Here is a 23,608-nt window from a genome sequence, read left to right as displayed (position 1 = left end):
GTTAAGACATGACTGCCTGGAGCCAGGGAAAAAACCTGTAGAAGACTTGTTTTGTGTGATCTTATTAGTAAAGGAAAGGGCTTAGGGCCAGGGGAGGAGGAACAGAGCCTCGTAATTTTGTCCAGTGTGATCTGTGATCATTCTTGTGATCTCATTGTTCTTGATTGACCCTAATCACAAGTGATCCATGTAGCTTCTGGCCTTTTGGTGGCATCTGAGATTAGATCACTCAGTGGAAGCCTGGATTAAGGTTTGGATCCCCGGGTCTCCTGAAAAGCACTAGGATTCCTTTGAGCATCTTCTGCTTTTGGCAGAGATCCCAAGCCTGCAAGTGACAAATTAATCTTAGCAAAAGCTGTCTTGTGTCTCCCATCCTACCAGCATATGAATCAGCACAGACCTGGAAAGTCTTGCATGTTACAAGGGTGTAGGCTGGAAATCTATCATGTAGGAACAAGAGACATAATAACAACAATTGCATGAGAAGCCAAATTGATGCTGACGTGAAATGGCAGAAGAGCACATTATACGCATAGCTGCAAATGTCCATTCTTACACGTAAACTCGTACTTCCTTCAGGCAACTGAACAGACCTGTCAAGGGCTCGGGGGCTTTGCAGGGAAATTGGAGATTTTAACTCGGTCTGAGTTTTGGGAGATGTCCCGAGGACACTTGAAGGAAGAAGGCGACTGCCCAGCGTTAATTCTGATGGCTGAGTCTTGATGGGCTGATCTATTTGAAACAATTAAAAATAAGCATTTAAATTTTTTTTCAAGTCTCTGACAAATCACCCGTCTTGTTCTTGAGGAGTTTTCAGTGTTGTTGAGGGGCTGATCAACCTGCAGAAGAGATTGTGTTTGTCTGTCTGGCTTTCACCCTCCCCGCCTCAGTAATATGAGGAGAATGAAAAATTACAAGGGGGGATTTTTGAAGAGAAACAAGGAAATGGGGAGAGAGATTTATGACTTTCATTATGTTCTGTATAGGGCGGTTCTGAGGGTGGCATGTAGGCTAGAGGTACAGAGAGCGCAGTGACCCCGTGATCATAAAGTTGAAAATATCTGCCTGCCTTGGGTGTGGCTGTGTGAGAGGTGGGGTAGCGTGTGTGTGTGAATTCTGGCTGCTGTCCCATGTAGGCAGCGTTTACATGTGCTCTGCCCTGACTTTGCATTGGTGCAGATGATGGCTCCCATGCCATGTGCTGGGATGAGAGCCCCATTGCTAGGTGGCCATGAACAGCTGAGCTGCAGGAAGGACATTGCAGACATAACACACGTCCTCCCCTCCTGCTCCCCATTAGCCCTCTGCTGCCACTCAGCATCTGCTAGCAGATGCTAGGTAGTGATTTCCCCTCCGGCTGGGGAAGATTGTGCAGCGTGGAGATAACCTCTCGCTAGTGCTGTCCTCTCCCTGAGAGATGAAGGGTGACTGGGAACTGGAGGTTTACCTGTACAGGCAGCTAGTCCTTCTCTGAGAGCCAGCCCGAGCCTACATGCATCGCCACTGAAAACATTAACAGTGTATTTATCACTTGGGTTATGGCAACACCCAGAAGCCCCAGCTGAGATCAGGGCCCCTGGGCCCTATGCGCTATGTAGACAACCCCTGCTCTAAAGCTCTTACAAAGGCAGGACTGTTATCCCTATTTTACAGTTGGGAGAGAGGCGCAGAGAAGACTGTGACTTGTGCAAGGTCACCCAGCGGGTTAAGGGCAGGAATCGAACCCAGATCTCCTGAGTCCCAGTCCAGTACCGCTCACAAGGCCACGTGCATCCTTCCACACCCTGTTGCTTTGTGAGCTGGGGGCCGAGTTTGAGAGCGGATAAATTCCAGGCCTGGTGACTGTGTGGTTCAGCATGTTGAGGGAGCCAGGCCTCTGCCAAGTAAACAGCCAGCGGTGGTTACTGTGCATTGGTGCCTCCCGCTCTAAAGCCAGGGTGAAAGCAAGGCTGCCCAGGCTGGAGGGTGGTAGGTCCCTGCGTAGCTGGCCAGGGCCCTGCACTGCACCAAGGGGAGGGGCTCCTGCAAATGTCAGATTTGAAGAAAATTCAAGTGGGGCCCAATAAACGAGGCCCCCCTGTTTGGCCAACGATTTGTTCACCAGATGGCCAAGCTTTACTTCAGCAGCTCAGCTCCTGGCCCTGTGTTAGCGTGGGGCTGGATAACATACACAGTGTGGCCTGATGTGTGATTAAGGCCCGTAGGCACTACTGCAACGCAAAGGAGAGTAATGGTAATGACCCAACAAGCACTGTTAATCTCTTGTTTCTTTGGTGAATGCTGTCGCAAGGGAGTGTGAGATTTTTTGAAAGCAGGGCAGACAGCACGGGGAGACTGTGTTGTCTTGGTCACAGTAACTAGGGACTGGAAGCCAGGACTCCAGGGTCCTATTCCTGATTCTGCCACTGACATGATGTGTGACATTAGGACAAGTCGCTTCACCTCCCTGAGTCTCAGTTTTTCCCATCTGTAAAATGGGGATAATGGTACTTACTGGCCCTACAGGGTATCCTGGGAGTCCTTGGCAAAAGATGCTGAAGAAGGGTGAGTTACTATGATTTAATATTAACAGCAAAGCAAACAAACTCTCTCACCCCTTCCAGAGAAACAGGCAGGATCTTCACTCCTGGGGATTTTAGGGGGAAGTCACTATCGCAATGAGTGTCATGGAAATAGCTAAATGAATGAAAATGTCGTCAGGATTACTGGTGATTGGGCATGGTGAGCACAGGGGAAGCTGGTCCTTACAAATACTGGCTGCAGTGTCTCACTGCAAATGGAAGGGCCTGATGCAAATGCCACTGAAGTCAACAAGAGTCTTTCCATCAGCTCCAATGGGCTTTGGATTCGACCCTATTTGCGGAGTGCCCTGGTTTGTTTCCGGTAAGATATTGTCCCCCCAAAGCACCCCCATATTCTGCTCCCTGGACCAAAACTTCACCCACACCCAAGCCACGAAACACCTCCACCCTCCATTGGCTGGGTCTGTAGAATGGGATCTCACGGCTGCCTTGGCTCAGGAATTTTCTCTCTCAGCTGCCTTGTGCCCTCGTATCTCCCACCTTGTTACCACAAGGAACCAGTGAATAGTCGGAGAAAGCAAGAAGCACTGCGTAGGTGACTGTGGATTAGAGGGCTCTGCACTGGCATATCAAGATGTTCTGGTGGCTAACTGATTGCGATGGCATCAGAATCCTGGTGCGTGCCTGTGTGTACATGAATGTGTGCGTATAGCCCAGGTTGCAAAATTGTCACAAGCATTTATCAGTCCAGGCACAAAATCTACTTGCCTGCTGTTTCCATGATGATGACAGTGAGAAAAGTGAATGACGTTTTACTGCTCTCTTGCAAATTGTGGCTGGCTGTAGGCGAGATGGAAAGGAGAATGTCGTCCATCTGGTGTAGCTCTGCTCAGTTTTCCCATGTGTCTAGATCTCTATTTATAATACAACAGGGAAAAAACATGTTTTGATTAAAGTCAGAGGGAACTACATTGCCTTCCTGACTGGTGGGGATTTGTGTGTATGTGTTTTAGCAATATTTGATGGTTTAGAGAATTGGAGATTTAGAGTTACTGAGGGGAAAAACATTTACAAACGGTGTTTATTAAACTTACAGTTTGGCTTGAAGAACCCAGTGATGGATGGGGCAGTTCTTCCTGAGATAATTCAGACACTCCTTCCACAGCTATACTCATTATTTATACAGTGCCCTACTGTAGGGATGCCTGTACCAGAGGCAAATAACAGCTCCATGGCTTGGCCAGCTTAGTCTAAAGTCTAAAGGCAGTGCAATGCAATCAGGCTGTAGAAAATGTTTGCACAACCGTTGACATTTTTGCTTTTCTCATTTTATTTCAGTCTCACAAAAACAGCTGTCTGTCTGATTTTATGAAAAGCCTATGACATTTCACACAAACATACTCATTTGAGGGAGAAATGGGCTCATTTTTCACTCCAAAATGGTCCTGTTCTTTCTCTAGTGAGAACCATGACAATTCTGCAGTTTAATCGGTGTGAAGATGACTTTTCATGTGCGAAAAATCAAATTTTAAATTATGTTTCAATGTGAAAAATACCCAATTTACTAAATGTCATGAAAAAAATGGAACTCTGGCGCAAAACCCCCCAGGAACCAAATGGAGAAAAGAGGCACAAAAAATGTTAGAAAACAGGTTTTCCCATTTGTCAGAGCCAGTCCAGACTGGTGTAGGTTACCAGAGCGGGGCTGCTCCCTAGGGTTGCAATACAAAGTGTACACTGCTTAAACCAATGTGGTCTTTCCCTAAGCCCTCCTTCCTGGCTGCGGTGAGTTCAGACAAAGCGGGAAGATATTTATGTATGTCCGTATTGATCCAGTATGTGCCAGTTGCACAAGCCTGGGGGAGTGTTTGCTTCAGTAAAAAATGTTTCAGAAGCCCTTTCTCAGTCTTTACACGCAGTGTGTGGAAGCTTTGCCCTAGCCAGGACTGAGTAAAATCTGACCGTACGTCCTCTGGGATTTGGCCCGTCACCGATATGTAAACTAAATTCATTCATAATGTGCTGCTCACGGCAGTCCTGTGGCATGGAGTCTCTCAAAAGCCACAGTCCGCACTGTCACGCAGCCTGCAGTTAAAGGGATGGGGCCTCTCGGGTAGGGAAGACTGCTGCTTTGGGTCTGCCCGCTGCCCTTAGGGCTGTTGCTGTAGTTGTGAGAACTGGAGTCCATTGATTTCAGTGAGCTTGGGCTCTGGCCTCGACGGGTGCTGTGCAGCGAGTCTGAACTGCCGCAAGCAGGAGGAAGAGGAAACCCACGCAAAACGTCTCTGACTTATACAACTTTTTTTTTTTTTCTTTCCTGGCTTCGGTGGCCCCCCGGGCAACGGAGAGCAAGCTGTGCCCTTAATGCGCGTAGCAAAACCTTGCTGCTCGCAGCGCGTAAGAGAACGCCCCCTTCTCCAGAGCTGCCAAGTTACCGGAGGCTGTGCCTCAAAGCTGTAGAGCACAAGTCTTGGACACAACCTCCGCGGTGTTTTAGCCAACACAAGCACAGCATGCGCAGGCCCGGAGCTGGCCTGTGCACGTGGCAGAAGACAACTGTTCTGCACTCGGTTACGTGGGTGTAAATCGGGGCAAGCAGGGGCTCTCTGTAGGGATGAATTACTTTTACTGACCTCGTCCCGTCCTTTAACTCCCCTCCCTGCACCCCAGCTACTTTTAATTTCAGATCAAATTGCAAGTTCAAAGTATCTCATCAAGTGTCCTCTTGTCCGAGAGGGTTTGCTGCAGAAGGGCCAAGATGCAATTTCTGTGTGAGGTTAATCAATGTTTTTTATTAAAATCTCATGTTGCCTTTCAAATGCACAAATCACAATGCAGCAACACTGTGAGTGTGATTGGACCTACTGGGACCAAACTTAAGGTTGGTGTAAGTGGGTGCACTCGCTCGCCCAGGGGGTGTGTGTGCCCCTACACCCTTGCAGAGATCTCCCCTGGTTTTAGTTCAGTGTCTGACCTCTTGGTTCCCCCTGGCCTGGGCTTGCATCAGCCCCCACATTTCATTTGCAGTTTTGGATTCAAACCACAAACTGAAGCGCCAGGCAGGCTCACCTGAAGCCGTTATGTGTAAGGGCAGAAACCACTTAGCTTTGCCTGGGTTCCACCCATTAATATTACTTACTGGCAATGCCCCAGTCAGGATCGGGGCCCCATTGGGCTGGGTGTGCTCTACAATGAGATAGGGAGAGACAGCCCTGCCCTGGAGAGCTCTCAGTCTAAAAAGACAAAGACAGATTGGGATGTGGGGAAGGATGCAACATACAAGCAAAGTGACCAGGACGGTGATGGGCACGTCTTGCTTATTTATGTCAGGTTTCAGAGTAACAGCCGTGTTAGTCTGTATTTGCAAAAAGAACAGGAGTACTTGTGGCACCTTAGAGACTAACCAATTTATTTGAGCATAAGGTTTCGTTGAAAGTACATCCGATGAAGTGAGCTGTAGCTCATGAAAGCTTATGCTCAAATAAATTGGTTAGTCTCTAAGGTGCCACAAATCCTCCTTTTCTTATTTATGTCATTTATTTATTTCCATATTAAATAACTGATCCTTACTTGCCACTCTGCCTAGCTCCTCTCGGGTCTTTCCCCTCACCAGCTAAAGCCATAATTCTGACTGGAACGGTCTGGGGAGGTTGAAATGTCAGTGGAGCTGTTGTGGGTTTGAGTTAGAAACCAGGTGGAAACGGACCTGACCGTTTCCATGGCTCATCTCAGGGCTCTGGTGGTATCACAATTTCCCCTGGGCTTGCCATGCACAGCATAGATTTGTAGACTGTAAGGCCAGAAAGGTCCATGATCATCCAGTCTCACCTCCTCCGTAGCACAGGCAGGGAACCTCCCCAGGGATTCCTGCATCAGGCCCAGAGCTGCTGGCTGAGCGAGAACAGAACGTCCGGAGAGACAGCCAGTCTCGATTTAAAGACTTCAAGTGATGCCTGCGTCCCTCGGGAAGTTGTCCACATGGTTAATTACCCTACTAAAACGTGTGCCTTATTTCTACTCTGAATTGGTCTAGCATCAACTTCCAGCCATTCAGTCTTGTGTGGTCTTTGCCTGCCAGAGCTTCCTGACGTGGGTCTCCATGGATGTACTGCCCTGTAGTTCCGTTACTCGTGTGGTGAGAGATGGGATGAGAAAACACGTGTGAAACCAGATGGAGCGTTTCTTTGCTTCCTGGCCAAGGCCCTCAGCACAATGCTGGCCTGCCGCAAGATTGGCGGGTACCTACCTACTCCCTACTCTTAAGGATCAGCAGTGTGAATATGGACATGTTCTCCACACCAGCACCTTCAACCCTAACCTGGATGCAGTTGCTACTATGCAAAATCTGGTGTGCTGTAATCACTTGGGATATAACAGGTGTCATCAACTCAGTGCACAAAGATACACCAAAGCCCAAATCTCAGAGCCTACGGTAGTAAAATCTCATTCCTTACACAAGTGCGTGATAGGGAAGGGAGGTGCCATTTGATTTGCAAAAATCAACAGTCGCATTTGCGTCACCCTCTGCTGCTAACAACTTGCATCTTCTTGGAGCTCAGTGTCCCCTGGATCTCAGGGACTAGACACAATGAGACAGATTTTCCAAGAGGCCTCAAAGGTTGCACTCATGGTTTTGTATCCATGTGTCTTTGTCCAAACCTGTTTCTATGTGCACAACAGCTTGTGTGTGTGTGTGCAAACTATGTTTGAGTGTGCAGATCCTGAAGTGAGACACCAGCCTGATCTTCGCATGCAATTACATGAGCATAAAAAATTGCATGCAGCTCTTTGCATATGCAAAATATCTGGCATCATTGTAGAGGTTGCTTCAGAGAATGTGACCCAGCATGTCATTCTCTTTCCCAGAGCTTTGTTCTCTACAAATCATTTTGTTACCAGCAATGGGGCTGTCTTATGCTGCAAAACACCCCCCCAGACATACATCACTGACTGTGTAGCAGGAATCACAAGGCCATATTGTTTGTTTTCCATGTGGGACACTTGTCTTGCAGCATACTGACTGTCGGACTCAGCCTGAAGAGATGTCTCCTGAGAACTGAGGGCCTTTTTCATTTCACCTGTAACCGGCTCAGCAGAACCACAGAGAGGCATGAATTTAAACAGTGTCTCCCCGAACGAATGTGCTCCCTGATTCCCCATGCCACCCTCTGCCGCCCATATAGCTATAGCCTGTCTGTGTAATGGCTATAGCGGAAGCTGATTCACAGGGCAGCCCCGTGCTAGTGGGTAGGAAAGTAAGTAAAACTGTATGTGGTGTAACTGGGCACATAGGACCCATGGCGTCACTGGCCTGCAGCCTGGGGACTCAACCCTGTAACTTGCTGATTTGCTAGAGTTTTGAGCCTGCTCTGCACTGGTGTGAATGGCTGGGGCAGGGCAGAACCAAGCCCATAGCATGTGGTTAATCTGTGACAAACTGGGGTGTGGCTATCCCACTGCTGAATTGCTCTTGACTATAAAGTGACTGTGTCATGGAAAGCCTCTGTGTAGTGCGTCCACCATGAGTTAGCAGGCGTGTCACCTCTCTGCTGGGCCCGAGACGCTGAGCGATCAGCAGTCAATCATCATCTATTCAAAATAAGCCCCTTGGGAGTGCTGAGAGAAGATACTTGCTCCTCTTGTCTGCAGGCAGGGGTGTGCGAGAGTAATGGAAAGGTACCAGGAGCCTAGAGAGGGACTCACAGGAGGATGGGAAGGGATCCAGCATGGAGCCCGGGTGGGATTTCAGGCCACAGCGTTGTTGTTATTATTTTTTTTTTAAGATAAACTTCAGACTTCTAAAAAGGTCAAGTAGAAAACTGTCAGCCTGGTTCACAGGGGCAGCCATGGTGCAAGCGTCCCGCCAGGAGCGATGTGAATTTGTGTTGTGTGCACAGAGAGATGCTGGGGTGGGGCTGCCCAGCCATGTGGCTCCATAGCAGGTCCTGTGTCAGGGTCAGCGAAGGGGTCGGGCTGCAGCCTCCTGTATGAGCCTGTTAGTTTTTCTGTCTCGGCCACTTTCTTTAAGTTTGCTGCCTAGTGCTGGCGGAGCTCTGTGCTCAGGTGCTCTTCCATATTTATCCTTTTTAAAGGGCTCCTGGAACCATGCTCAAAAAGAGCCCGTTGCTTGCCTCCTGTTGCCTTCTAACTGCCAGGATCAGAGCAATTCCTGGAGAGCCACTGGCTTATTTATAGTCCGAAATAATGACTCTCCAATTTCTCTCTGCAGAAGGCGGATAAGCCTGGTTTCTTTGGCTCCTCCCATTGAGCCCTTCCCCATCTGTATCTGCTAGTGGGAGAATGGAATTGGTTCCTTGGTAAGCAGAGGAGCTGACTGTGCTCTCAGTGCAAACCTGGAGTAACTCCAGGGGAGCGAACTGGATCACAGCGGGGCCCCAAATGGTTTCTGAAAGGGAGGAATGACAGCACCAGGGCTGAGCACTCCCTCCTGCTCCGTAGTGCCGGGGAAGGTGAAAATTAGGAGGTCAGGTGCAAATTGCAAATCCCTGAAATAGAAAAAGCGCCAGGGACTTCTGGCGAGAGGCTCGTAGGTTGGTGGTGATGTGCTGTTAGATTTAGGGCTGTTAAGTGGGAAAGTCTCTGAATAGGTGTAGGAAATGCTAGCATTAATTCACAGGTACTTCCAGTATAAAGCATTATGCCAGTCCCAGAACAGGTAGAGGTGAGACACCAGATGCAAATATCCAAGCAGGAGGCTGGAGGTTTGCTCTCCATGTACCCAAGAGGAGCTAATTCATCTGCAGAACCCTGTATACAAACTGCCTCTATAGTGTTAGAAAGCATTTTCCCATAGGCTTGCTATAAACACACACACACACACACGGAGATGAGAAGACATCTACGCGCATTAAGCATTGTCAGCTGAAGTTTGAAAAGTGTTTTTTTCCCTCCTTTTGCGAAGACAGTAGAGGCAGGGCGGGGTGGGAAGTTGTAGCACAATGTTCCTTATGAGACAAGCTGGTCACTTTGCAAGTGTGGAGCTAACAGGCTGGTGAAATGGAAAGTGTTATCTTGTAGCAATTTTTAGGTCATTAATGAGATGCCAGCATAGGAGAATTTAGAGGGATAATTCTACTTGTTAGATACTGTTGTTTGTAGCTTGCCCAGAGCAAAATGAGATAATGACAGATTCATGACTGAATGATTTTCCTCCATAAAAAGCAAAATACATATATACAAGCAAGGGTACATATCCTGCCTACCTGTGTCATGCAGGCAGTTGCATTGAAGTCTATGGGGGGCTTTGAGCCTAGCAAGGGTGAGTTTGGGGGCTCTGGTAATGGAGGAGGGCAAAAAGGACAGCATGGGCCAAATCCCATGAGATTTCCAGCTCACATAGGATTTCTGGGTGGGCGGGAGCCCTTGCAGGATTTGGCACAAGATTTGGAGCCATGTTAGGAGCCCTGTGCTCAGGGCCACGTCCCTTTTGCTGGATTCCAGCAGTCAGCCCATTATCTAGGTGGAGTCACCACTTTGGGGCTGGGAAGGAATTTTCCCCATACCCCCGGATTGGTGAGGCAGGTCAGGTTTTATTGTCTTCCTTGCAGCACATCCTAGGGGTTGGGTTCTGGGCAACAGGCGGGCTGGGATTCTCCCCCTCCTGGAGGGCACAGTCTGGCCCTGTGGGAGAGTCGTCGTTGCAAATGTTGGCAGGTGCCCAGTGCGGGAACGAGCTGATTTAGGCCCTAAAAGGTACCATGGCGGGCCTCCTGAGGGCTCCTTCTTACATAACGGGGGCATTGTGCTAGGCCCCTGGGGGCAGAGGCAAACCAGGGGTTGGGATGCTACCCGGGGGACCCCTTGCAATGTGTTGTATGGCAGTGCTGGGGGGCGGGGGTTGAGGTCTTAAAGGGGGCGGGATGTGGCTGGAGGCGCCCAGAGAACCTCCTAGCGTGGTGATTGGCTCCCTCTGTGGTGGGCGCCCGCCAAGAATTGGCAGAGGCTCAGTGGGGTATGAGTGACTGTGCAGGGCCATCCCCCGACGGGAGTCGAGGATGTAATGTGACTCAAAGGAGCGGCTGGTTAAAACCCATTCCCCATGTCCCTGCTGTGTCCTGCGCAGTGAGCACCCCAGGACCGTTTGGGCTGTGAGGGTGGGCAGGGCTTGGCTGACAAGCGGTGTGATGACAGGCTGTAATAGGGTTAGTGACACCTGATATCACAGCGGTGCCTGGGTCCGAGTCTGCAGTTGCTGCCTCAGTGAGCTCCCCAGCGCCTGAGGTCTGTTTGTACTCGGGCTGCTTTGGTGCCAGAGGGTGTGGAGTGGGCTCAGTGTAAATGAGAATCAGGCTGCACGGACTTCCGTGGAGTCAGGCTGGTGTAACCCTGACGTGACCAAGTGGAGAACTGGGCCCACTGGTTCTGGGGTATGTCTCAGCCGTAGTATTTGTCAGATGATATATTCAATGCGTAATAAATCATTGACGGGCTGTGTTTTTCAGTGAGCATGATCCATCGACAGAGGGAGTCAAATCATGCAAAAAATGTACCTGATGAATAATTTATTCTACAAACAATGGCATTATTAATAGAACATCAGATTCAATTAACACGATTCATTCAGCTCGACTTTTGACTCATAAAAATAAATGGTGTGTTGTGCTCTGTTGTGTATTTTGCACGATGCACACTGTGCAGTTTGAGTTTGATAGTTTCCATGATACTCTCAGAACAGTATTTGATATTTTTAAAGTATTTTGTTTACTTACCACCCATACAGAAAACAAAGCCACACATTGCTGGATCATCAGCTGCTGGGCTGGCTTGGTGGTCTTTTTAACCCAATAATTGCGTGAAATGAAGGTGTCTCATCATATAACGATAACGGCCTGGGCATGCTGCACCAACTGATCCCCATGTTTTGCTGCACAGTCGAAAGTAATGAACCCGGAGCCTGGGAACAGCAGCAGTGGGAGCTACAGGGAAGGGAAATTAAACCAAAGCCTGTTTGGATAGAATGTGTTTATTACAAAATGGCCCAGTCTTTGTGCAGGGAAGAGACGGATCATGATGGGATGTGGGTTGTTATGAAGAATGGCTATCACTCCGTCAGTGCGCACTGGGCTTTTACAGCACCGAGATAAACCAGGAGGCTGACTCTGCTGCCCTTTCACATCCGCCTGAGGTCCCTGCTCTGAGGCGCTGACCAGCCAAGGCCCTGAACAGGTGGTGGGATCCCAGCAGATCGTCCCTCTTTCCTGGGCTGAGTCCTGCTGGCTGCAGGGGGATTCCACACAATCCTTTGTGGAATTGGGCCTTAACAAATGAAATTCTTAAAGACTGAGACTCAATGGCCAGCAAACAAACTCTGAAAATGCTCCCTGATACCGACCGTCCCTGTCCCCTCTGTGCTGCATTGGGAGATGAGAGAGCTCAGCACCTCACAGGACAGGGCTCAGACGTTTTAAGGGCTGGTGTTGTTTTCTTTTTTTAGCTAAGAGAGAGATTTGTGAGTGGAAGGAGCTGTCCCCACTGAGGTCAGCTGGGTCACGAAATAGCTGAGGAAGGCCCAGGTGATGGCATGTAGCTAATTCTGTTTGGAAAGGATGAATCTAGGGGGAGTGAGGGGCAGGGTGATGGGGCCGTGCAGGAGGAGAGCATCCCGCTCACTGGCTCTCGTAAGAGCTGACATCCATGCAGGGCTGGGAAGTGTTTCTACCCAAACTAAATTATGCAGATTGAGCGATATGTTCCCCTTGAAGAAGAGCTCAGTGCTTTGGCTGAGGAGTTATTCTGTGGTGGTGGTTACTTACATTATGTACACTGCACTCGCCGCCTTCCCTTCGTTTTGTCCTGGTATTTGCCTGGTCTGTCTTCGTTTGAAATCCGCTCTCTTGTTTCTCAGACCCCTCGTCTGGTATCCAGGAGACACCAGCTGCTAGGGCAGCCACGGAGGTGCTTGCTCTGAGAGACCTCTGGCTTTAAAACACACACATACGCTGGGCCAAACTTAACCTTGGGGTAACTGACATCGTGAGGTTCCACCCGAGATGATCCTGGCCTTATTTTCTTTGCCCCCTGGCTTTGTTTTGTTTGGTCTCTTGGTTCCAGTAACTGCTCTGCATCCCTTTCCCCTCTTTGAGGCCCAAACTGGAGCTGGGACAGCAAACCCCAGCAGGCTGCATGTTGGGAGTTGCAAGGATCCACCACGGCTGCCAGCATTTAGTGGATCCCAAAGGTAGCCCTTTGGGTTAGGCCTCGAGTGAGCCTTGGACAGGTGGCTTTGTGTCCTGACACCAAACCCCTATCAGGTGGATTTCAATGAGCAGGTTTCATCAGTTCCCTATGGTGGCTGAATGATTTCCTGCTTAGGGGCAATCCCCCAGAAGCCAACTGTGAAAGAGAGGGAGAAATGAAATGGCTCTCAGGGGATATAACTTCACCCTCCTTCACCCCCAGCTCTGCCACTTACGGCTGAGCCACCAGCACCTTCCATCCTGCTAAAGAACCGACAGACGTTTCACGTGGGCATTCGTGGCAGATGCCACGACGTTTCCTGAGGGTGTCTGGTGACCTTGGTAGGAGCCATAGAACGTCACAAGCCTCCAGCCTCAGTGGGACTCATGCTAAGTCATGGAGCTATTTTGGCTGATGAGTGTGCGTGCCTCCAACTGGGAGCTATTTATTGCGGGTAGAGACTATTCAAATGTTCCCTTCCCTCTGCTGAGAAGAAGAGTACCCCCGACTTTCTCTAGCAATGCACACCCCTCCGCTCTAGGTGTGGGAGGTCTGACGGGGGTGCTGATGGGGCATTTCTGGCTGGGAGTGTATCTCGGCGTCTGACCAACTGTGGTGACTGGTCACACCAACGTGACATCAAAGGGATGCTCATGGTGGGTCAGCGCTTCCAACCTGAGCTAGGCAGAAAGCACATGGCTTGTGCCCCGCAGTGCCAGGGGAGGGGCACAGGCCTCTTTGCTGGCCCTTCTGGGCATGCATTGCGTGAATGCTATTCTGGTGACTGGTGGGAATGCAGTTACCAGGCCAGGGAGCGTCTCCGTGGCAAGCCGGGGACAGCAAGAGGCTGTGAGGTTATCATTGACTCTCAAGCCACGCAAGCCACTTTATGCTCCTGTATCTGGGGAGCTGTGGCTTGGTGCCCAGCTCAGCCCTCCGGATACTGTGCTCCTGGGTACAAAGCAGCACCATGGCCCTGCCAGTGAGCACACTGCTCCTTGATGGAGGAGGCAGGGAGGGAGCAGAGAGGAGAGGAATATGAGACTTAGGGAGAATAGGACCCAGATCCACCATGGGCAGCCCTGATGCCGTTCTGGCCAGAGGGGCAACAGCAATGCCAGGAGAAGGAGCCCTGGGGAGACGTCTCTCCAAGGCCGTGGCAGTCGTGGGAAGGAAGGGGTGTAACCACGGCTCTGGCTCGACAGAGGTTCAGTCTCCTGAGTCAGGGGAAGGCTTTGTCAGGGCTGAGCCACTCAACACCAGCATCTCTCTGCATCTGTCACCCAGGGAATTGAATTGCTGCTCGGAAAGGGCTCCTTTCTTGTCTGCGTTATTCCAGGCCAGCAGCGGCAGCTGTGTTCCAGCTGTGTGTATCAGCACTGCACAGAGCCTCTCTGTCTCCTTTCCCCCGAAGTGAGCAGCTCTCGCAGCCCAGCCCAGCTACTGCCACTGCTATACCATGTATGGTAATATAGTCCGACGGGGCTAGGGGCGGGGGGACGGCGGACTGTGCTCGGTGCCCAGAGGAAGGGCGTGGAGACGGTCCCACAGGCCCTGCTGTGTTGGGGGGCTGGAGCAGTGCGCAGTGACTCTCCTGACCCGGATGTGCTTTGCCGAGCTACAGCAATGGGCGGCTCCAAACATGGGTGCCACACCCAGACGCAGGCCAGCAAGCGCTGTGCAAGCAGATTGATGGCCCTGCCGAACGCTGAAGCGTGTGTGTGTGAGGGGGGTAATACATCCCACTTTGCAAGGCGAAGCTGGGCCCCTCTCCACACTGGCCTCAGAGCCACGCTAGGTCCAGCATGTCTGAACGCAGCCCTGGCCAGCAGGGGCATGGGGATTTTTGTGCTGAGATGACCCGTCCAGGTTGTCTGAAATGTGGTTTTATTCCCTAGCTCCGACAAACTCCCTCCCTCTCCTCGCTGATTAGGAACCCAGCTGGCAGGGCTCTCACCCTGGTGGGGGCTGGTCTGTGGGCAGGGCTTCCTCTGAGGCCAGAGGGGGAGATGGGCATTAGCACTGGCATCTAAGCTTGACTCTTGTGTCATGCGTATGGGGCTGCATCTGGTCCAGTGTTTGATTCTCAGCACTGGAAGGTCCTGCCTGGCCACTCCAGGGGCTTGCTGGCTAGCATTACTGGGGGAGTAAGGTCAGGTGGGCTCACCCCCACTTTGGGCACTGCCATACGGCCACTAGGGACTCATGGTGCCATGGCTGGGGTCCCATCTAAATCCAGATGAATTGCCTCTAAGTCAGCGATGAAACCCGCAGCACCAGCCCAGACTTGAGCGGAGCGCTGCAGCCAGGCCCTTCCTGGCATGTCCTTGCAGCCCAGCGTTGGCACCCAGTGGCCGGCCGAGTGAGTTGCTGAGAGGAGGTCGGAGCCAGGGAGGGTGCCCATTGCAGGGGTTTCTCTACGTCAACCTTTGGGGAGCCAGGGGGATGTGTCCCCTCATGGAACAGGCAGACATCTTGCCCTTCCACACCAGTCCTCAGGGTCCCTGCTCCCTCCTCCTGGTCCCTGGCAGCAAACAGAGCCAGGAACTGCCCACACTGGCTGCAGGAGGGTCACAGAGCCAGTGCAGCCTCAGGCAGCATTGTGTTCTGGTGGGCTCCTAGCCTTTTCCAAAGCTGCACGCAGACCTGCAGGCTCCTCCGGGGCTCTGGTCGCCAGTGGGGAGGGAGCTGGGTGTCTTGTCCAGAGTGTTTTGGAAGCAGCTGAAGGAGACCCCAGCAACGTGAGACTTGCAGAGCTTAGTGCAGGCCCTCATTCTTCCCCCATGACATTCTCCTCTCAGTCCTCCCTGCTCGGTTCGTTCCGGGTGAGTGTGGTGCTGGTGGAGGGTGCCGAATCACCACCTCTGTATATTGACCTCCTGCGCGTCCGCGGTGACCCATCGGAGCCATCTCGTCGCGGGCTGTGGCCCATGCAGACCTGGCCTCTGGGCACAGGTTGCCACTCTGGGGCTAATTGTGGTGGTGATTTTTCTGATGTGGATGCCTGGCCACTCACAATGGGATTGAGAGCCAACAAACTCACTTCACATGGGGCCCTGAACAGGCATCTGGTGGGGGGACTCTGCATGGTGAAGCCCGTCTCCCCTGCACGTCTACTGGTATGGCTCATTTTTACATAGGTTCACTAGGGACCCACCTCTCTGCAGAAGATTCATTCGTTTGCGGTTTCATCATTGTGTCCCTTTTTGTTCCAGGTGGATCCATGTTCACCACTCACCAGGCATCCACAGGTGAGCTGCAGGCCCTGCAGGGGCCGTCTTTGTTCTGGGTGTGGGGTCCTGGCTCATGACCGGGCTCCTAGGTGCTACAGCAACCCAAATAATGAATGGTTCTAAGGCCAGAAGGGGCACTAGGCCGTCTAGTCTGAGCTCCTGCCTAGCACAGTAACAACAAGCTCAGAAGCCAGGCTCTCTGGCCAGCAGCGCTGCCCATCTGAGTGCACCGGCTAGTCTAGTGCTGCATCTGCTCTGCAGCCATGACGCCAGCTCCGGCCAGCATCACTCCGGGCAGCGAGGCGGCATCACCCGCTGACTGATTTGTTTCTGAGCTGGTGACTTTGTAGACGGTCCCTGAGCGGGCAGCTCCCTTCAGCCCTGTGCATTCTTCCCAATGATCTGAGGTGGGATCTGGTGGGATCCGGCCTTGTCACAGTTATAAACCATCCCTTCTCCCATCCCGCTGCCCTCCTGCTGCTGGGCACTGCCGGCTCACCAGAGGGGCACCAGGGACCCCCTGGCTGGAGAACTCCGCTCCCTGTGGCTGCATACAGAGCAGAGCTCAGGCTGGCTGTGCATCCTTGGAGACGCCGGTAACTAGCGTGACAGGCTGAGCATGGAGAGCTCCTTGAGGCCAGCAGCTACCGGCTATAGCAACCCAGAGCTCTTTGGTTCTCAGCACTAAGCAGCTCGCTCTCCATGCTATGCAGATCCAGAGCAGGTAACATCATACCTGCATTTCCTCCTGTACCAGGAGGGCTGAGACCCCCGTGCCTGTGACTGCAAGCCTGGCAGCAACATGTTGAGCTAGCCCTACCTATGGAGACCAGGTGACCCCGAACCGGGCTCCTTCCCAAACACCCCCCCGCCCGTCGCCTGGTGGATGTGCACGCAGGACACAGGTGTCGTGAGCGTTCTGTGGAACGATTCTGGTGTGAGTGCCCTGCATCCTAGGAAACGGAGAGAAAGTTTTGCATGGATTCTTTGCCAAGCTTCATCCTCTCAGCAGTTTGCAACGAGCTCAGTGATGCTCCGTGACTTCCCCATGGAAATTCTCTTAGTGGCAACTTGAAGAGAGAAATTCATGGTAATGGCATACGAGGCTTGGGAGGACTTTTAGTGCCTTCATCCTGCCAGGCACGAGGGCCCGGGTGTGTTTGTTGCATCTCCAGAAAGACACGGTACAGTGACATGGATTCTAAGGGCCTTTGTGGTGGCTATTTTTTTCCCCTTGTGATTGTGTTTGGTTGGTGTATGGATTTTGGGTCTAACACTCGCCCGCTGCAAATTCAGCTGGCCGAGACTGATGTGGAAAGGACTCTGCCCTCTAATGATATTTTGTTTATAGCTCTGCACCAGTCAGCACCTGAAATTAACAAAGAGGAAGTGAGAGGGGCTAGTTTGTAGCCTCTACAGATCCATTTGGTGTGACCCTTCAGCAGCAGTTCTCTAACAAACCCTGACCCCAGTGCTGCGGGTGCACCCCTGGTGTACTCACACACTGGTGACATTCCCCATGGCTAGGTGCTGTGTACCACGGAGAGTTAATTCTAAAGTTCACAACCAAGAGCAGTGTTGAAACAAAACTCATGCAAATGTAAAGGTGCCAGACTGACGTCCCTGGAGACCAGCGCCCTCTGTTTATCCACAGGGCAGGTGCTGGGCAGTGCCTCGTCACGCTGCCCTGGAGGCGTGACTCCTGGGAGGGGAGCAGAGTTCAGTCCCTGGAGCCCACTCACTCCCTGGCCAAGACTGACAACCTGGGGACAAAGCCATGGTGCTTTTAGTGGTGTGGGCATTTGCTGAACTGAAACCCACCACGCTCGTGTCACGCAGGCCTCCTGCACCCGTCAGAGCTGCCAGCACAGCTGGCCTGGCCTGGCTTTGGTACCCACCCTGAGTTCGATGGCTGGGAGGCCCATTTCTCGCACGCGCCACACGGCACTTACTGGGTTTCATTTGCTAGCAAAGGCAGCCATGTCGCTTGTCACAGCGGGCAGCTGGGGAAACCAGGGCCACCAAGTGAGAACGAGTGGGGTCAGGAGGAGAGAGGACTCTGCAGACAGTGGGGAGTGAGCAGCGACAGTGGGAAAGAGGCATAGTCTGACTGGGGAGTGCATGTCCCTCTGACAGCCTGTAGGGTTGTTCTTTTGATGGTGCATCACAGTCCGAGCAAGTGGTTTCTTCCCACTCCCCCCGTTCTGTCCCTCCATGGAACAGTCGTCAGCTGACTGTGGGAGTCGGACTCTGGCCCTTCAGAGGCGCTGCGGCTGCTTTTTGGAGCCATTTGATTATGGGTGAGCCTCCCTCGCTAGCGAGGCTCCCACCTCCGGCTGGGCAGAAGAGCAGTACATTGGTATCGCTCCGGAGCACTTGCAACTGTTGGCCAGCAGCAAAGCGGATAAACAAGCAGACGGACCCGAGAGAGAGAGAGAGCTGCTGGCAGGCTGCAGTGTCAAAGCAAACTCTCTTTTCCTGAGCCTTTGAGCTCATCCTCCCTGGATGGAGCCTCCATCTGCAAAGCATCAGAGCCAGGTCGCTCTGGCAGGAGGCATCCACTGCCTCAGGAAAGGGAACAGCTATGTCTCCTCCCCAGATGGAAGCAGTGGAGAGGGCCTCCTGCCATTCCCCATGTGCTCAGTGAAAGTTAACAGGCAACTTAAGCATCTCTGGGCACTGCAAAGTGCTCCATTTAAATCCACGCACCTCACAGCGGTGATTGGCGATTGTTGCTTCTCTTGTGTAGCAGCGTGCTGGCTGTGACTCTGTGGATAAGCTAGTTCAGGGCTCTCAGCCAGATTAATCCCCCTCTTCCAAACCAGTCAAATAAACAGCAGCTCAGGAGTGTGGAACCTCAAACCCAGCCAAGGTGCTCTTCCCATCCGATGGCTGTTTGGGGCTCTCTGTGAAGTGAGTTGGGGGGTTCATATGTTCCCCAAATGTCTACATCAGGTGCAAAGAAGGGAATTTGCTACAGTCTCCATCTCAGCACAGCTGATCTCAGCTGCCCAGCAAAGGTTTTCCATAGTTACAGATCAGCTGTCTGTCTAGCGCCCATTGAGACTGACCGTGACTTCGCTGTGCTTTGAGACAGGCCTTTGTGTGCCAGGCTCTGCAGTAGGGAATGGGGGCTCTGGTGGGTACTTCCTCCTTTTCCCTTTTGGGACTGATCTACAGTGGGAAACTTTGCAAGCCAAACAGGACTCTTGCTGCAGTCTCCTGTGCAGTGAGCCATGGAGACACCCCAGGGTCATCTAGGCTGCCTGGTGACACAATCCACAGCTGGAGAAGGGCCATTTCATCTTGGGAAGCAGTGGCATCCAATGAGATTAGCATAGGAATGAGGCAGACCCCTCATCTCTGGTGTGGTGTGTCCAGCGGGATCTCCTTGTGCCTGGGTGTGCTTGCACCACAGCCCGACCCTGTCTCATTTCCCTGCATTCCTGGGGTGGGGCGGGGTAAGCGTCCCTCAGGGAGGGAGAGTTTGCATTTTCCTCCCAGTCCAGGGGAACCCACTGCGGTGTCAGGTCTGTCTCGCTGTGCCACTCTCCGCAGCCTTGCCCAGCCTCTCACAGTCCAGCCTGGAGCCTGGCGCCCTTTAGCGGAGTGCAGTTCTGTGCAGGCAAATTGCAGACTGATAGCAGCAGCTGTATCTCCCTGGTGGGAGTACCTTGTGCCTGGGATGAAGAATCCCCAGGGAGGTCTTTGAACTAGGAGCTGACAGTTTCTCGCTGCCATGGTGCCAGCAGCAAGTCCCCTATTCTAGCAGCTCAGAGAAGCTATTACAGCTCCCCGCAGCATGCCTGGGACGGGACTCAGGGCTCCTCCGGGCTAAATGTAGATGGCGGCTGTTCCAGACAGACCGAACACGACAAGGCTGCTGGTCCTTGCTGCGGCTAGCCCTGGAGCTGCCTGTGTCATTGTCCTGCTGCATCAGTCATGTGCCTGTGTTGGCTTTAGTGAGAGCCTCACCGCAGAGGCTAAAACAAACCCCAGAGTGCCTGGCCTGTGCCCTTGATCGGAGGGGGGCTTTCCAGGTTTGTCTGACGCCTCATTGGTGGAGCTGGTCAGACAGTTTCTGTCAAAATGTTCTTTCGATTGGAAGTGGCTTTTTCAACCAAATGGGAATGGGAATGAAAAACGTGCATTCTTTTGATGAAAAATCAGGGGGAGGAGGGGCGAATCAAAACTCCCCCCCCACACACACACACAAGAAAATTTCAAAGAAAAACTTGCAAAAAAAAAAAAGAAAACATTTTTGTTTGTGTCGGAAATTTCAGAAGGAAAAAATCCTTTCCCGGCCAGTTCTGCTCACAGGTCCATGGATTCAAGGCTAGAAGGGACCGTGGTGACCATCTAGTCTGACATCCTGCACAGCACAGGCCAAGAGAAACCTCTCCTGTGATTCCTGCATCCTGCCCAGAGTTCTGGCTGAGCTAGAGCATCTCACTTACAGAAAGACATCAAATCCTGATTCCCGAACTCCAGGGGACAGAGAATCCCCCATGTCCCTCGGCAGCCTGTTCCACTGGTTAGTTACCCTCGCTGTTCAGACTGTCTCTCTGAAGTTGTCCCAAGAGCTGGGTGTGGTCTGTGCAGCTGGCACCTTAGCTGTGATTCGCCAAAGATGCAAGAGCCAGCAGGGCTCACACTCCTGTAACCATGTTGCTCTTGCTCGGCCGACAGGAGGAGAAGTTAGCAGTGATAAGTCAGAGATGGTTGGGGAGCGGAGACAGACGACCCAGGGGCCGTGTCTCAGGCTCGCTTTCCTGGCCGCTGCTGCACTCCCAGCAGTTGTTCGGTTTCTTGTATCTCTGCTTGTTATTTCTATCAGAGGGCTTTTTAGTTCACCTGCAGGCAAGAGCCGTGCTTAGTTGGCCCAGGTGAGGGCAGCAGTGGTCATTCATCTTCCTAGTTAGAGCCTGGAAGTGGGACTCCGATTCCTGGGTGCGACACTGGAGTGAGTCAGTCCTGTGACGTGCTTGGATAAGTGTGGCCTGTTGCGTTACTGTTGGTTTTCAGGGCGGGCACCAGCAGAGGCTAGAGGGCTGCCAGCCAAGCGGTGACCTTGCTGGGTTTTCCCAGGGGTTGGGGAGGTGGGATGCTGACATTCAAAACTGATTAGCATGTTGGGGCGCAGAGGGCCGGCTCCGTCGCTCCCGAGCCAAGGTCAGGGCAGCGTTATCTGCAGGAACGGGCAGCAGTCACTATTGGGGCGCGCAGGGCCGGCTCCGTCACTCCCGAGCCGAGGACAGGGCAGCGTTGTCTGCAGGAATGGGCAGCAGTTACTATGCTAATGGGGCCCATTAAAACATGCTCTGGTGAAGAGCACAGTGCTGACCCTGGCAGCGATGGTGGGAGCCAGCAAGGCCCCCACAGCGTGAAGTGACCTTGGAGCAGCAATGGCCCTCGCGACCAGTAACCCCGCAACCTGCAGCAGGCTGCTCGCTCCACTTAAGGCGGCCAAGCCAGGACCACAGCGAAGGTGCCAAGGGTGCCAGAGACCCTTTTTCTGGGCTGAGCCCCACAGCCTTAGGGCTAGGGGTGGAGGTGCCCCTGTAGAGCAGGCCCCTCTGCCTGTTTGTAGCTAGTCTGTGCAGGCCGGAGTCTAGCTCACTGCTGAGGTAGAACTGGCTCCAGTACATGGAGAAAAGGGTGGGGAGCCTGGGAACCATGATGGGGAGGAGGGCTCAGGGTGGGCAAAATGGGGTCTTGTGTTTGATGATATACAGTGTAAGGGCAAGAACTTTCCTCCATCAGTCCCTGGTGCCTGCTGCCCCCAGCCCTGATCCTCAAAGGGGACCATGCAATGGCCACCATCCGTCCAAGCTGGGAGTCTATCTGAGTATGGCTCTTTCAGCTCTCCCCTAACTGGTATTGGAAACCAAAGTCACCTCCCGCCCATGCCCAAATGGGGTCCCAGCTCCGGCCAGTCTGGAGAACAAGGGGCCAAGTACCAGGCGTGGCTCCAGGTTATTCACCCACTAGGCCAACACTTGACACCTTTAACAGCAAGCATGATGCCAGCCTTCCAGTTCTTTGGGAAAGCGGATGGTGCCTCGCAGCCGGCCTGCCGGGAGTGTAACGCTGCAGCTGGGCTTTAAAAGAGGGTGAATAATTCTTTGAGGTAAACTATTAGTAGTTGAGGGTCATTAGTTGTCAGGCTTCAGGGTGCAAGCTGGTTCCCTGCAGGGGTCAGGAAGGAGTAGTTCCTCTACACAGACATGATTGCACTGTTAGCCTGGTGCGCTGCCGTCCCTGCGCAGCATCAAACACTGGCTGCTGCTGGAGCCAGGGTATGGAACTTGATGGGCTGAACCCAAGCGATGGAGTTGGATTCTGGTTCTGAACTTCTGACGTTCCAGAGCTGTTGGATCCAGTGTCCTGGTCCAGGCGCAGCTACTGTCTGATCTGCTGGAGTGAGTCTGATGCACCTAAGGCAGCCCCCTTGCTCCCTTCCTCGCTCCTTTGCTCTGCTGCTTTTGTCCTGCCTATTGCAAAGAGTAACTCCTGTCCTCCTCTCTGTTCTAGTGGCCATGGAAACAGCGCTGATCTTTCTGTGCTCTCTGCTGGTGCCTGTGGTCGTAGCGGACGGTAGGTATCAAGAACCACACACCTTGCACTCTGGAGGGGGAAGGGGCACAGCCAAAGGCCTCTGGGACCCAGGCAGACAAAAGCAGTTATGCATCCAGATCGGGGTGCTGGCCTGTGTACCCCCCGGGCTTGGAGCTGGCAGGGGCACAACTGATGGGTGGAGGAAGCATCAGGACTTTTAAAAATATAACTCACTCACAGCAAACAAACATCAGGGGAGCTGCTAAGGGAGGGCACTGGTCCAGCTTCAGGGACACCTGTTTGGCCAGCCGTACACAGTCTGAGTGGGAACATGGGGCCATAAGCTCGGGTAACACAGCCACTGAGAAAAGCACTTAGCAGGAGTCCATGAGAACCTGTCCGTATCCACCCTGCTTTACCCTACAGCTTCCTCCACCTTCTGCCTGCACCCACTCACGCTGCCTTGCATGTGAGCAATTGGCCTCAGGGCGTCTGACTGTGGCCACATCAGTGCTGGGAGCTTGGGATGTGTTTCCCCAGCTCGCTCGCAGTAGCTCGATGGGAACTAGCACTAATAGAGAGTTGTGTCCCCACGGTAGCGTGGGCAGTGCAAGCCACACAGAGCACAAACACTCCTGAAAATGGTGAGTGTCTACTTGGCACAGCTAAGCCGTGCCGCCGTCTCCCTGCCGCCTCTTTCTTGCCAAAGAATGGCTGCTTGATAGGGGATGGCCCATTTGCTTTGTTGACACCTGGCTGGGTTGTCCACTTCCCTTTGTCTTTGAGAAACTGGTTTAGCCCCTCCCCAGACTTATCTGGGAAACACGCTTCAGTCATGGCTTTAGCTTATGTTCATGACTTCACACATGACATTGCTCCATACGTTTTGCCATGATATTACAGATCAGCAAGTTATGCATTTTCAGATGATCCCTCAGAAGGCATGCCTTGTACACCGATTATTACAGTGTGTCTAGGGTGTGAATATAGGGGTGCGTTCTGTCACACCTCCCCCCAGAGAAAGCTACAGCCTGGGAGCCACTGGCTGACCTGGAGGCAACAGGTTGGGGCCCTCTCTCCTGAATAGGGCATCTGCCA

At 52.5% G+C, this 23,608-nt stretch overlaps 1 protein-coding gene across 1 annotated transcript in view; it reads left to right on the top strand.

Moving 5' to 3' along the window:
• Positions 1–23,608, top strand: part of FXYD6 (FXYD domain containing ion transport regulator 6) — a 52,290-nt gene that overhangs the window by 5,369 nt on the left and 23,313 nt on the right. The window contains exons 2-3 of the mRNA XM_073320611.1: positions 15,935–15,970; positions 22,487–22,549. Of these exons, the coding sequence (XP_073176712.1) occupies positions 15,943–15,970; positions 22,487–22,549 (91 nt within the window). The 5' untranslated portion in view covers positions 15,935–15,942. The remainder of the gene's footprint in view (positions 1–15,934; positions 15,971–22,486; positions 22,550–23,608) is intronic.

Source organism: Lepidochelys kempii, chromosome 22 (assembly GCF_965140265.1).
Source record: "Lepidochelys kempii isolate rLepKem1 chromosome 22, rLepKem1.hap2, whole genome shotgun sequence".
NCBI lineage: Eukaryota > Metazoa > Chordata > Testudines > Cheloniidae > Lepidochelys > Lepidochelys kempii.
The sequence above is the reverse complement of the archived record's forward strand: the minus strand, read 5'-3'. Positions and strand labels throughout refer to the sequence as shown.